This window comes from Microcebus murinus, chromosome 18, assembly GCF_040939455.1.
Source record: "Microcebus murinus isolate Inina chromosome 18, M.murinus_Inina_mat1.0, whole genome shotgun sequence".
Taxonomy (NCBI): domain Eukaryota; kingdom Metazoa; phylum Chordata; class Mammalia; order Primates; family Cheirogaleidae; genus Microcebus; species Microcebus murinus.
This window is the reverse complement of record NC_134121.1, coordinates 14,075,582-14,090,885: the sequence shown is the minus strand read 5'-3', so window position 1 is coordinate 14,090,885 and position 15,304 is coordinate 14,075,582. Positions and strand designations below refer to the sequence as shown.

At 37.8% G+C, this 15,304-nt stretch overlaps 1 protein-coding gene across 3 annotated transcripts in view; it reads left to right on the top strand.

Moving 5' to 3' along the window:
• Window positions 1-15,304, top strand: part of STX8 (syntaxin 8) — a 467,623-nt gene that overhangs the window by 358,646 nt on the left and 93,673 nt on the right. For all 3 annotated transcript variants that reach the window (XM_075994176.1, XM_012761217.2, XM_012761218.3), the window contains exon 8: window positions 8,681-8,782. In XM_075994176.1, the coding sequence (XP_075850291.1) occupies window positions 8,681-8,782 (102 nt within the window). The remainder of the gene's footprint in view (window positions 1-8,680; window positions 8,783-15,304) is intronic.

The window sequence follows — 15,304 nt, the reverse complement described above, 5'->3', positions numbered from 1 at the left end:
ACAAAAACTGAAATGACATTTCCAAGTCCTCCTATCACGTTTTAGAAAGAATATTATACCCAGAGCAAGATCTGGAAACCACTTCCTTTGAGGACTTGCTAAAATTTGGAGCTCTAAGTATCTTTAGCTTAGAAGAGAAGACTGAAGAAATGTATAAGGAGAATTATGAAAGAAAGAATACCGATACCATGTTGGCCTATAAATAACTAAGGTAGAAGTTGAAAGCAGGCAGATTTTCAGCTCAATATAAAGAACTTTATAATAATCAGATTATTTGATTTTTTTCTTATTGAGTTGTTAGAGCTCCTTATATATTCTAATTATTAATTCCCTGTCAAACAGGTAGTCTGCAGATATTTTTTCCCATTCTATAGGTTGTCTCTTCACTTTGTTGATTATTTCCTTTGCTGTGCAGCAGCTTTTTAGCTTGATGTGGTCCTGTTTGTTCAGTTTTGCTTTGGGGATATCACTCAAGAAGTCATTGCTCAGACCAATGTCCTGAAGCATTTCCCCAGTGTTTTCTTTTAGTAGTTTCATAGTTTCTTAGATTTGAGTCTTTAATCCATTTCGGTTTGATTTTTGTGAATGGTGAGAGATAAGAATCTAGTTGCCATTCTTCTGCATATGGATATCCAGTTTTCCCAGCATCATTTGTTGAAGAGACTGTCCTTTCCCCACTGTATGTTCTTGGCACCTTTGTCAGAGACAAGTTCACTATAGATGTGTAGAACAATTTTATAATAATTAGAGTTACCCTCAAACTCAGCCATGGAACTGGTTTTCTCACGAGTTTCCACGTTACCAGTCTCTGGGAGTGTTCAGCAAAGGATTAACCGTCCCACTGTCAATGATATTGTAAAAGGGGAAAGAACTCAGAGGTGATCTCATAATTTCTTGCAGGTCTAAAATTGTTTTATTCTAAGGCATTCGTTTTGTCTTGCTTGCCTGCCTGCCTCCCTCTCTCCCTTTTTCCCTCTCTCCCTCTCTTCATTCTTATTTACTGGAAAATCTTAGGAATATCATAATATTGTGAACTATCAGTTTTTCTCTTACTTACGTTTTCAACTAGGGTATTATTTGCATACAGTATAATGCACAGATTTTTAGTGTTCAGTTCTTTGAGTTTTTGACAAGTGTATCCACTTGTGTGCCCATTTAGAACATTTTCATTGTCCCAGAAAGTTTTCTCATGTCCCTTTCTAGTCAAGACCCCCAGCACCTCAGAGACAACCACTTTCTGTTTTTCATCCTGTAGGTTAGGTTTATCCTTGCATTTCATATCAACAGAATCATAAAGTATGTGTTGATTTTTATTTTCTTATTTTAGCCAACAAAATTCTTTGTAGATTTATACAGTTATTATATACATAAGTTATTATATATTGTATATTGTAAACTGTATATTATATATACAGTTATTATATTCATAATATATTCATATTAAATTCATATTCATTCTTTTTGTTGTTAAATAATATTTCATTTTACAGATATACTCCAATTTGCTTATCCATTTCTCCTGGGTACATATTTGGGTTGTTTCTAGTTTGGGGCCCTAATGAATAGGCTGTGATGTATATTTTTGTACAGGTCTTTTTGAGAAATAAGTTTTTATTTCTGTTTGGTAAATACCTAGGAGTAAAGTTTTTGGGTAAGAGGGTAGATTGATGGTTAACTTGATTGGAACTGACAAACACTTCTACAGTATCCTTTATGCCACATCTTCCCCAATAATTAGTATTGTTAGTCTTCAATTTTAGCATTCTGGTGGGTGTGAAGTAGTGTCTTACTGTGATTAAAATTTGCATTTCCCTAATGACTGCCAATGTTGAACCCTTTTTCATGTGCTTATTGGCCATTCCTATATCTTCTGTAAAACATCTGTGCAGATCTTTTGCCTATTTCAAAATGAGATTGTCTTTTTTTTATTGTTAATATGTAGGAATTCTTTATATATTCTAGATATACTTTGCTAGATGTATGTTCTGCAAATATTTTTTATCAGTCTGTGACTTAGTTATTAATTTTTGTAATAGCGTCTTTGGATGAGCAGGAAATTTTTATCTTGATGACATCTAATTGACCAATTTCTTTTGTGGATAGTCTTTTTATGTTGTATCTAAGAAATTTTTGCCTACCCAAAGTTATGGAGATTTTCTTCTATTTTTTTTTTTTTTCCTAGAAGCTTTACAGTAAGTCTGTCAACTGAAGAATGATGAGGTTCATAAATTTGGAAAGGAGAGCTTTATTTCTTATAAAAGGTTGCAGCCTGCAGGCTGCCCATTCTGGCAGGCTGGGAAGCATAGCCTCTGGCAAAGACCAGACAGGCACTGTGAGGGAGGGGTAAAAGGAACAGGAATTTATGCTGAGCAGGGTGGCCACGTGTACATATTTAACAAGCTATAGGAGTCATGAATATTTATGAAAGGATAAACATGTGCAGTTGAGCTTCATGTCTTTTCATGGGTCCCATGTTCAAAAATTGGAGGCATTAGCCTGAGGTTTGAGTTTCGGCCCTCTGATATCAAAAGGAAGCAGAGGACACCAAGGTTCTCAGTAAGTAGCCTCCATAGACTGGCCAGAACCACTCTCTGGTCAGTGGTCTCTTAGTAGGAAGGAATATTTTTCCATTGCCATGTTGAAAACTGCAAAAGGGAGGAACAGTCACAAGGTTGGTTGAAATCAGCTGGCACAAGTCTTGCCAAAGGGCTGGTTTCTGTTTAACCCTTAGGAAGGAAAGTCCAGTGGTGGTTAGTGAGGGAGGGGACACAGAGGTGCGTCTGACCCCATCCCATCATGGCCAGGAACTCGGTTTTAAAGATTTCTCTGGTGTTTCCTTGGTTAAGGGGGGATCCATTCTATTTGGGGAGCTTAGGATTTTATTTTTATTTTTAAGTCTATGAACCATCTGAAATCAATTTTTTGTATATGGAGGGGGGAAAGGGCTGAGGTTCTTTTTATTTCCCCATACACATATCCAGTTGTTCCAGCATCATTGTTAAAAAGACTTTTCCTTCCCTATTTGATTGACTCTGTTGTCGATACCTTTGTTGAGAATTGAGTGGACACACACACACACACACACAGGTCTGTCTGGGTTCTTTGCTTTGTTCCATTGATCTATTTGTCCTTATTTCAATACCCCACTATCTTGATTACTATGTATTTATAAGACAAGTCTCAATTTTGGGGAATGTAATACCTCTGTCTTATTTTTTTCTTTTTCAGGATTATTTTGGCTATTCTAAATTGTTTGCATTTCCATGTGAATTTTAGAATTGGCTTGCTGGTTTCATTTAAAAAGCCTGCTAGAATTGTGATTACGATTACATTATATCAATTGAGAAAAATGAGCAGATGCCTTTAAAGTATTGAGTCTTCTCATACAAATGGCTAACAAATATAATTTTAAAATACTCAACATAACTAACCAGGGAAATCCAGATCAAACCCATAATGAAGTATTATCTTACCCCATTTAGGATGGCTATTATCAAAAAGACAAAAAAATCACAAATGCTGGTAAGGATGAGGAGAAAGGGAACTCTCTAGTATGGAGAACAATATGAAGGTTTCTTAAAAAACTACAGATGGAACTACCATATGATCCAGCAATCCCACTACTGGACATTTATCCAAAGGAAAGGAAATCCGTATATCAAAGAAACATCTGCACCCCCATGTTTATTGTAGCAATAAACACAAAAGCCAAAATATGGAGTCAACCTACATGTTTAACAACACATGAGTGGATACAGAAAATGTGATCTATATATACACAATGGAATACTATTCAGCCATAAAAGAGAGCAAAATCCTGTCATTCACAGCAACATGGATGAGCCTGGAAGAAATTATGTTAAGTGAAATAAACCAGAAACAGAAAGTTAAACACCATATGTTCTCACTCATGCATGGAAGCTATAAACAGTTGGTCTCATAGAAATAAAAAGTAGAACAGAGGCTCCTACAGACCAGGAAGGGTAAGGAGAAGGGAAGATAGGAAGAGATCTGTCAAAAGATGCAAATTATAGCTACATAGGAGGACTAAGTTCTGGTGTTCAATACCACAGTTTAAAAAAATAAAAAATATTGGGTATTCCAATTCATGAATATGGTATAGCTCTCCATTTATTTAAGCCTTTTTTTTATTTCTCCCAGCAGTGTTTTATAGTTTTTATTGTAGAGGTCTTGTACATCTTCAGTTAGATTTATTTCTAAGATGTAGTTTTTTAAGCTATTATAATTGATATTATTTTTTACTTTCATTTTTTCTGTTACTAGTGTATAGAAATACATTGCCTTTTATAATTGACTTTGTGTCTGCAAATTTGCTAAATTTCCTTATTAGTTCTAGTAGTTTTTGGCTAGATTCCATAGAGTTTTCTATGTGCACAATCATGTCATCTCCACATACACAGTTTTATAGCTTCCTTTCAAATAGTTTTGCCTTTTTTTTCCTTTGCCTTATTGAACCATGTGGGACTTCTAATAAAATGTTTAACAGACATTGTCAGAGCAGACATCCTTGCTTTGTTTCTGATCTTAGAGAAAAAGCATTCAATGTCTCACTTTTAAGTATGATATTAGCTCTAGCTTTTTTGTAGATGTCCTTCATCAGGAGGAGGAAATTTCCTTTTATTCCTATTTTGCTGAGAATTTTTATCATGAATGGACACTGACTTTTATCAAATACTTTTTCTGCATTTATTGAGATGATCATACAATTATCTCTGGTAGTCTGATCACTGATTTCATCTCTTTCTTCTTTTCTAATGTACATTAATGCATTTAGAACAATACACTTCTCCCTAGAGATCTTGAGATCTTGAGTGCTTCTCCCTAAGCACTGCTTTAGTTGCATCCCACAAACTTTTATGTTGGGTTGTTGTCTTGTTCCATACAGGGTGCTATAACAAAACACCATAGACTGGGTGGCTTACAAACCAGAGAAATTTTTTTTCTCACAGTTGTGAAGGCCGGCAAGTCCGAGATCAAGGTGCCCGCAGATTGAGCGTGTGGTGAGGACCTATTTCTTGGTTCATAGCCAGATGTCTTTTCACTGTAGCCTCACATGCTAGCAGGAACGAAGGGGCTCTCTAAGGCCTCCTTTATAAGGGCACAAATCCCATTCATGGGATGGGATTCATTCATTTATGAGGGCTCTACCTTCCTGACTTAATCACCTCCCCAAAACTACACTTCCAAATACCATCACATTGGGGAGGATTAGGTTTCAACATTTGAGTTTTAAGGACACACAAACATCTAGTCTATGGCTGTTGTCATTATCGTATATTTCAGTATATTCTCTGCTTTCTCTTGTGATTTCATCTTCGTCCTGTGGATACTTTACAGGTAATTTCCTTAATTTTCAAATATTAAGGAATTTTCCATTTTTGTCACGTGTGTCCTTTCACACAGTGAAAAGTTTCCCTTTTTTATCTCTGGTGTAATATTCCTTGTCTGGAAGTCTGACTGGTCTGATATTAATATAGCAACATTCATTTTCTAATGCAAACTTTATCTGTGCTTCATATTTAAAGTGAGTTTGTTATGAAAGTATATAGTTGTGTCATCTTTTTTTCTTAAATTCTGCCTGATATCCTTTGTCTTTTTTTTTTTTTTTTTTTTTTTTTTTGAGACAGAGTCTCACTTTGTTGCCCAGGCTAGAGTGAGTGCCGTGGCGTCAGCCTGGCTCACAGCAACCTCAATCTCCGGGGCTCAGTCATCCTTCTGCCTCAGCCTCCCGAGTAGTTGGGACTACAGGCATGCGCCACCATGCCCGGCTAATTTTTTGTATATATATTTTTAGTTGGTCAATTAATTTATTTCTATTTTTGGTAGAGACGGGGTCTGGCTCAGGCTGGTTTTGAACTCCTGACCTTGAGCAATCTGCCCACCTCGGCCTCCCAAAGTGCTAGGATTACAGGCGTGAGCCACCATGCCCGGCTCCTTTGTCTTTTAATTGAGGAGTTTAGTCCATTTACATTTTTCTTGTGACTATTGATATAGTTGAGTTTAAGCATACCCTGCAGGTATTTATGTTCTTTTTGTTCTGTCTGTCCTTTTTTCCTCTGTACTTCCTTTCCTACTTTCTTTTAGGTGAACCATGCATTTTTAGTATTTAATTTTATTTCCTCTATTGATTTTTATTTTTAAGTTATTCCTTTTATGTGGGTGGTTGTGTGTTTTTGTTTTCTTTCTCTCCTTTTTTAAAGTTTTCGTTTGAGAGCTATGTTATTCAATACATGTGGCTATTTAAATTTTAATAATTGAAATATGAGAAAATAAAAATATGTTCCTGACTATTATATGGACAAAGGATTGAAAGGATTCAGGACTAGAAACAGTAAGGTAAGTTAGGACATTGTTTTAGAAACACTGGCAAATTTTGTACGGAATTAGTAACAGAGTTTAAGGGAAATGATAGGGTTGAGAGACACTGGGGAGACAGAATCAACACAAGTGGCTAATAAATGCAATAGCAGATGGGGAAGGGAGAAAGCCAAGGGACTCTGAAGATTTCTAGCTTGGGCAAGCAAATCAATGATCATGCCATTAATTGAGATAAGGAATATAGGTGGGAAGTCAAATTTGGGGGAAAGTGAAGATTTTGGTTTTAGAGATCTTGAGAGTCAAATGTTCATAGATATTTCAAGACAGAGATTAGTAGTAGGCAGTTGGCTACATGGGTCAAGAATTTTGGAGAGCTATCTAGTACAGAAGAATTTCAGACTTTCAATTTAAATATTGGTGTAGTGGGTATATAATATCACCATGATAGTATTATAGAGTAACAATACAAAACTGGGTATCAACCACATTTAAAAGAAAAAGAGACTCTAGACAGAGCTTCTGGGTAGATGGGAAGAAAACTGGGAGTGAGTAGGTCATTGAATACAAGGGAGTAGAGAGTTATGAATGAATTGTTAAATAACAACAAAAGATTTTCTAAGCAGGTGTTATATAGATAATATTTATATTTGACAAATTGGGCTCAGATTCACTTTTCTAAGAAGGAGCAAAGTGCTTTGAAAATTATTCAGTGCTTTTATGTTTTAGACTCCATTCATTTATTGACTTTATCTTTTCATATTTATTTTATCCTGCTGTGCACTAGGCAGTCTCCTAGGGCTGGGAGATACACAGATGAATAAAAGTTACTTTGTGCCATACTCTTTCTGTCAAATAAAGGCATGTAAACAAATAATTGGAATGCAGCTGTAAAGGTCAATAAGTAACAAGAGGTTTGCAGGAAGTGCTGCAGAAGGCTAAAAGAATGCTCAATTCTTCTGTGCCTTTCAGATACTAATCTTTTTGCCCTTTTCCTGCTTCTTCACCCACATGGCCTACAAACCCAAACATCATTCTGGAAACTTTGTTTGACTTCCTTGTTTGCTTTACTTAATACGTTAAGAAAAATGGTGACTCGTATAGGATAATGCATCTCCAAAACAGTCACTGAAAATAAAAATGGGGGAGGAAGAGATAAAAGGAATTCTTTACAAGAAATAGTAATTACTAAAAGATCCATCAAGGATAACCAAAAGTTACCAAAAACGTTGATGTTTTGGTGATTTTGGAAAGGCTATAAGTTTCTATATGCTTAACTTTTCTTTTTTTTTTTTTTTTTTTTTTTTTTTGAGACAGTCTCTCTGTTGCCCAGGCTAGAGTGCCATGGCGTCAGCCTAGCTCACAGCAACCACAAACTCCTGGGCTCAAGTGATCCTCCTGCCTCAGCCTCCCAAGTAGCTGGGACTACAGGCATGCGCCACCATACCTGGCTAGGTGTGTGTGTGTGTGTGTGTGTGTGTGTGTGTGTGTGTGTGTGTGTGTGTGTGTGTGTGTGTGTGTGTGTGTGTGTATGTTATCCAGCTAATTTCTTCCTATTTTTTTTAGTAGAGACATGGTCTCAGTCTTGCTCAGGCTGCTCAAACTCCTAAGCTGAAATAATCCTCCTGCCTCAGCCTCCCAGAGTGTTAGGATTACAAGCGTGAGCCACCACACCAGGCCTATATGTTTAACTTTTCAATAGCTTCATATGACTCACTGTGAGAGATGAAGAAATTAGTACTTTCAACTTCTTTCCACTTTTCTTCCCTGCCCCAACTGTTCGCTGATTTTTTTGTTGGAATTACGTTGTCACTGTAACATTTGTATATCTCCTGTTATCTGATTGATGTATTTGTTTATTCTCAGTTTATTATTTAAATGGATTCAGTTCTTGCCATCATCTCTTATGTCACAGTTTCTGCAGAAGAATTCTTTATTTTTATTTATCTCTTGGTTGGCTGGATTTCATCATCAAGTAGTTTTCTCAAGAAGGGCCCAGGTAGTCCCTGAAGTCTTCTGTACTGCCTGTCTCTCACCTTATATTAGTAATTAAATGATAACTTGGCTGGGCATAAATTTCGGTAGGTCATGCTTTCTTTCCCCTGACCTTGTTGGCATTTCTGTCTCCAGGAATTATGTTAAACCAGTTTCTTTTTCTTTATGACTGCTTTCTTTTTCCTTTTTGATTCAGAATTGAAGTTTTCAAAGAATCTACATGAGTTCCATACCTTTTCACTTCCTGAACTTCAGAGAATTATTACTAGAACAGCCACATGTATGATGCTGTGATGTTAACCAGGTTATTTCAGGAGTATTAATCATCTATCTTTGCTTTTCTTTCTAGAGATAATTGATGACCTTGCCAACCTAGTGGAGAACACAGATGAAAAACTTCGCACTGAAACCAGGCGTGTGAACATAGTGGACAGGAAGTCCACCTCTTGTGGTAAGAGACGGCTGTCGTTGTGACTCTGCCTCTCTCATGGCTTGAGGATTGACTCTGCTTTGAGTTTCTGTTGTCTAATTACTACAGGGATTTGGCTGGTCTTATAATACAGGCAGTGCCATTTGATGAAGCTTTGAAATTGCTAAAAGTGACTTAAATCTTGTTAAAATGAAATTAATTGTGTGGAGTTCAGTGGGCATATCATCTGTTGTTATTTTTATTTTATTTTATTTATTTATTTATTTTGGTTTGAAAGAAGAAACCTTTCTATATGTTTACCTGGATTAATGGTTTGGAAAATTGTATAACATTATACAGGTTGGTGGGTTTTAAAGGTAATCTCACTTGCTTTGGTGCCTTTTTTGAAACCACAAACTTAATCGTTGACCCTTGAGCTGCAAAGCAGTTAAGAGCCCAGTTCTGAAGTCTACTGGGTTCAAATCCTATATTTGGTGATGTTATGCTTGTGAAGTCACTTTACCACTTGCTACCTTATATTTTAAATGGAGATTCACATGCCAAGATAAGAATCACTTGGAGTACTTGCTGAAAATACTGATTCCGAGGCCCTCTAGAGATTCTGGTTGAGTGGGTCTAAGGTGGAGTTCAAGTGGAGTTTGTTGGAGGTGGAGTTTGTTATTTATTGAGTATGCCAAGCAGTTCTGATACAGGTACTTTTTATTCTGCAGAATTCTGATGCAGGCTTTTGTGAAGTCTGAATTGTGTATTTCCTGTGCACAGTGCCTTGCCCAGATGTAAGCGATGATAAATGGTGGTAACAGCAGGAGTAATCACAGTGATTGTTATTTGGTGCTTCATCTCACAAAGGTGTACTAAATTTATAAAGCTAATATTTTTATTCAGTATAGAATTACAATAGCGATAAATAACTAGTGATCCGAGCATATGCTTTGCTTAACTTTTAGCCTTTTTAGTATGAAAATGCCATAGACACTCCTGATCTATCCAGTTTTAGAACCTCTTGCGAGGGTCCCCTGAGATGTGTAGCTTGAGACATGTTACCTTCCTTGCTTGTGTTTGTTGATTAAAAGAGAATCTAGAACAATAGGATGAGAGTAGTCTGGATAGATGTAGACTCTGGAAGCTCAGAAGAAGTGGAACCCTGCGGGGCCTACTCACTACCCTTTGACCCTTTATTGCCTCCATCCTGCCTCCCACCCGCCGTCCCAGCCCCAGCAGTCTCCCCCCCACCCCCAATCAGTTGCCAACCCACAATGTGCTTCTCCTCAGTTTTGTTTTACCAGTCTTTCCATGTGACTTCTGTCAATAAGGGCTTTGTTCTCTACACTAGATCCTGAAACTTTGAAGACTAGAGATGTGAGTTCACGCCCCCCACCTCTCTTATTACACCTGAACCTTAGTTTCCGTGCTGTGAGAAAGTGGCTAACCTGGTTGTCAATATTGAGTTGAGTGGGCTCAGGAGCCTATACTCGTACCCAAGTTCCGCCACTCCACCAGCTGTCTGACTTCAGGAAAGTCCCAACTCACCTTTGCCTTGGTTTTTCCATCTTCGAAGTGGGAGTGATAATTGTATAGATCCGAGAGGATTGTTGTGAGGAGTAAATGAATGATGAATGAGAGATATGTATCACTTAGAACAGTGTCTGGTATGTTGCATGCAGTGAGCAAGTATTAGCTACTGTCGTTATATGTCCAAAGTAGGAAGAGTCTTCACAAATAAATGATAGCTTTCTTGAGGTCTTTTTTTAATATTCTAAGCAATCATGTTGCTAGTCATGCTATGTATGAATATATTCATATACATATGTTTTTGTATTTACAACATGGTGTCCCATATCATTCATAAAATCATAATGCAGAATGTTTCTTGTACTGTTGCCAATTTCTTTATAGTATCACCTATGTTTAATATTTATACCTAAAAATATCGATAACATCTTTTGAGCTAGACTTTTAAGTGTTGAATTTTTTTGAAAATAGAAGAAATTCAGAAATACCCAGAATTACTAAAATACATATTTTTAAAACTTGTATCTTAAAATAAGTTAACTATAAATTTATCTCATACTCCATTTATATTTTTTTCCAAAGACAAGCAGCTTTATTTTATTTTATTTTTTTGTATTTGAGGTTTTTTTCCAAATGTTATGGGGTACAAATGCTTTTGGTCCATTTATATTTAATTACACAATATATTTATTATCTGTGAAATAATTTTATACAGTGATTCAAAAGGGGAAGTACAGTAAACAGTATAGCAGTGTTAAATAGATACTGGAAAAAGAAGTCTTTATTCTTTTATGGAAATGTTTTAGAGAGAATTGTTTCTCTTGTCCCTTCAATTTTTTTCTACTATTTATTTAACAGTTCCATCAATATTATAGATCAATAACCAAATAACTATACTTTTATAATTTCTAATGTCCAGTACCTTTAAAGGAAAATTTTTTACGTTTTTATTTTTTAAACGGAAATTTGCAATTATATATGCATTTGTTGACATACAGTGCTAGGTTTTGCATACTGAGGAAGGTTCAGCATGTGGTCTCTAAAGCTATAGAGAGGTCAGACTTTATTTAAGACACTCAGTGATTTTTTTCTAAGTCTTTAACTGATAAAAATTAAGCCTATGGGCCAGGCATAGTTTCTCATGCCTGTAATCCTAGCTCTTTGGGAGGGCAAAGCTGGAGGATTGCTTGAGGTCAACCTAAGGAACAGACCCCATCTCTATAAAAAGTAGAAAAATTAGCTGGGTGTAGTGGCACACGTCTATAGTCCCAGCTATTAAGGAGGCTGAGGCAGAAGGATCATTTGAGCCCTGGAGTTTGAGGTTGCAGTGAGCTGTGGTCATGCCACTGTATGCCCAGGTGACAGAAGGAGACCCTATCTCAACAACAACGACAAAAAATTAAGCCTATCAACACAAGGCATATTGTGGAATTTACTGAGTGGGTTTGGCAGCTTTTGGCAAAATTAGCCTGACTTTTAAAAAATTTATATTATGGTAAAATATATATAACATAAAGTTTACCATTTTAACTATTTAAAAATGTGCAGTTCAGTGGCATTAAGTACATTTTCATTGTTGTGCAGTCATTACCACTGTCTATCTCCACAACTTTTTGTTTTTTTGCTTTTTTTTTTTGAGACAAAGTCTTCACTCTGTTTCCCGGGCTAGAGTGCTTGGCTCACAGCAACCTCAAACTTCTGGGCTTAAGTGATCCATCTGCCTCAGCCTCCCGAGTAGCTGAGACTACAGGCACGCGCCACCATGCCCGGCTATTTTTTTTTTCTCTCTCTCTATATATATACACACTTCATTTTGTATATCCATTTCTGTCAGTGGACATGAGTTGTTTCCTCCTGTTGGCTATTGTGAGTAATGCCACCATAAACATTGGGATACAAACATCTGTTTAAGTCCTGCCTTTTTTGTGTATATAATCAGAAGTGGAATTGCTACATAATATGGGAATTCAATGTTTGAGTTTTTAGGGAACCACCATACTAGCTTGACATTTTGTTTTTTTTGCCTCTAAACCAGGGATCCTCAAACTTTTAAAACAGGGGGCCAGTTCACTGTCCCTCAGACCATTAGAGAGTGGGCTATAGTTTGAGGATGCCTGCTCTAAACTCTTAGGTACTTCCAAGTATTTTCTTTTTTTTTTGAGACAGTCTCTCTTTGTTGCCCAGGCTAGAGTGAGTGCCATGGCGTTAGCCTAGCTCACAGCAACCTCAGACTCCTGGGCTCAAGCAATCCTCCTGCCTCAGCCTCCCGAGTAGCTGGGACTACAGGCATGCGCCACCATGCCTGGCTAATTTTTTCTATATATATTAGTTGGCCAATTAATTTCTTTCTATTTATAGTAGAGACGGGGTCTCGCTCTTGCTCAGGCTGGTTTCGAACTCCTGACCTCGAGTAATCCGCCCGTCTCGGCCTCCCAGAGTGCTAGGATTACAGGCGTGAGCCACCGCACCCGACCCCAAGTATTTTCTTTTTAAAAAATTTTAAAAGCCTATTTGCAGGCAGAAGTTGGGAACTTCTGTGGCTTGAGAGGGGCAGGCAAGTGGGATGGAAGTGAAGGTCCTGGACCTTCCCAATTAGAAAGTGTAATGAGAGACCCTTCTGACGTTAAACTGGGACTTCAAAGAGCTACATGCACCCTCAGGGTAAAAGTGACCCAGAACTGAATTTGCCTTTGGGGAGTGTGGCAGCCTTGGCACTGAGCAGAATAGGAGAAGAACAAGAAAGGGAAAAAAATACATAGTTTCTGGAAAGTTGTAGTCACAGAAAGGCCCTTGTGTGAATTTGCACCCTGGGAATACATCTTCAGGGTGAGCCAACGAACACCAAGCCTTGAATTTGGTTTGAAGCAGATTCACCTGTTATAGTTCCATGTGCCTGGCAAAAACAAATGGAATGTATTTCTGGAGGAAAATGTATCTATCCCAGGTCTCCAGGAATCAACCAAAACTAAATTTCTAAGGACAATGACCAGCACACAGTCAAAGATAACCTAACATACATGGAAACAGCACAACATGAGCAAGGAACAACAGTAGACTGTGGAGATCAATCTGCACAAACTTGCAGTATTAGAATTCTCAGACATAGATCATAAAATCAATTATCCTTTTTAAGTAAATGTGACAAACTTGAAAGCCTCTTGAGAGAAGAGGAAACTATTAAAAACACACACACACACACACACAGAAAACTCGATAAGGGACCAAATAGAACTTCTAGAAATAACAAATAACTGAAATTCAAAACTCAATGGCTGTATTTGGTACTAGCAGAAGAGACAATCAACCAGAGGACAAAGCAGAAAAAAGTAAACTATATTCCCTTTCCATAAATGCTGGCATTTTGAAGAGGCTATCCAAATGCCATGAAAGTTAAATTACAATCTTAATAAGAAAGGCATTAGAGGGGCGGAGAGTTAGTCCAAGAGCCTTGAGTCATAGCAACGAGTTAATCACCTGCCCTCCTCAAGTGCAAGGCTGAATTGATCATTTTGTGTGTAAACACATACACAAACATAATGAAACTGCAAGCAAGGTGTATTTTAATGTTGGGGGATGGAGTGGGAATTAAGCAGCTCATTCAAGTGCAACTCGATTACTGTTCCCATGGCACTCCATTACTGTTTAACCGGGGGGACTTGAGTGAGGTGTGGAGAGCAGCGGCACATCATCATTTTACACAAAGGAGTGCAAAAATAGGTTGTGAACCATGAAATGGCTTTTTGTTTCGCTGCCCTCAGCATATCTTCTTCGATGATCTGATATATCAGCCATAAACGCCTGAGCAGTAAGGGCATTTCTAGTTATAAATACAGACCGAACTGCAAGGGGGCCACACAGGAAAGGCCTGATGATGAATTTGTTTGTTCAGTTTTTAACAAGGGATTCAAGCACCTCTTTGTGAACCTTTCAATAAGGAGCCTGGCTTTAAAATTTTTTACTGCGATCTTTGTGGTGTTTTTCCTCCCTTTTCTTCCCCTAGCCCCACCCTAACAATAGCATCTAGGAGAAGACAGTATTGATTTTTGCTGGCTTCTAAACGCAAATGAGGCTGATAGTTTCCATTGGTACCTCTATATTTTCAGATCTGTTGATTGTGTTAAGGACATTTACATGAAAGTAGGATCTTTGTAATTGCAGTTTAAATATTCAGTGTGCCTGGTCCTCATTAGAATTCAAAATAAAGCCTTGTCTGAGTCTGAGGGAGGGAGCAATTGTGAAAGACCAGACTGACAATTCTGAATGGCTCGGTGGAGGGACAGTCTTGCTTCTCCGCATATTGACTATTCGTGATGTTGTCTAAGAGTATTTATTGTGATCTTAGCAGTGTCTCGGTGATGTGGTTAAAAATTGGCCCAACTAACATGGCCTTGATGCCGTCTCAACCCAGAACCATTGGCTTCACCTTCAGCTCAGTGCCCTCAGAGTGCCACTGTCTCAGGCGGGTGGGGCAGGTCAGTGGTTAAGAGTAGGAAGTACAGTGCAGCATGAGTGTGGCCTCAGACAGACCTGGGCCACAGTTTGGGCCCTGCCACCTATAGCCTGGGTGCTTGCCTTCTCTTAGTCTCCATCTCCTTTGCTATAAAATGAGGGTAGCAATTAATAATAGTACACATGGTCATTCTGTAGACTAAGTACTAAGGCGTCCCCTATAAACACCAGCTATATTAAAACGAAGGTTTAACTTCGTCACTGAGGGATCCTCCTCAGTAAATAAAACTCGGAGGCTCCTCTTCTGTGCTAAGCCAGCGCAGAAGGCCTTGAAGGAATATGGTGATGACAGAGTAAAGTAAGTAGGGATATGTTGGAGCTATGAAGTTAGCATCCTCATTTGATTAGAAATAGAAATGATTTTTTAAAAACCTTAAAATGTGGAATTTTGCGGCTGAAGGCCATTATCAACGATGATATTAGTAGTTGCCACCTCTAGTGTACGTGCTAATGGTGGTGGTCACCTTATCTCTGTATATCCCTTCCAGCGGACAATAACTGACTGTGTTTTTTCTACTCTCT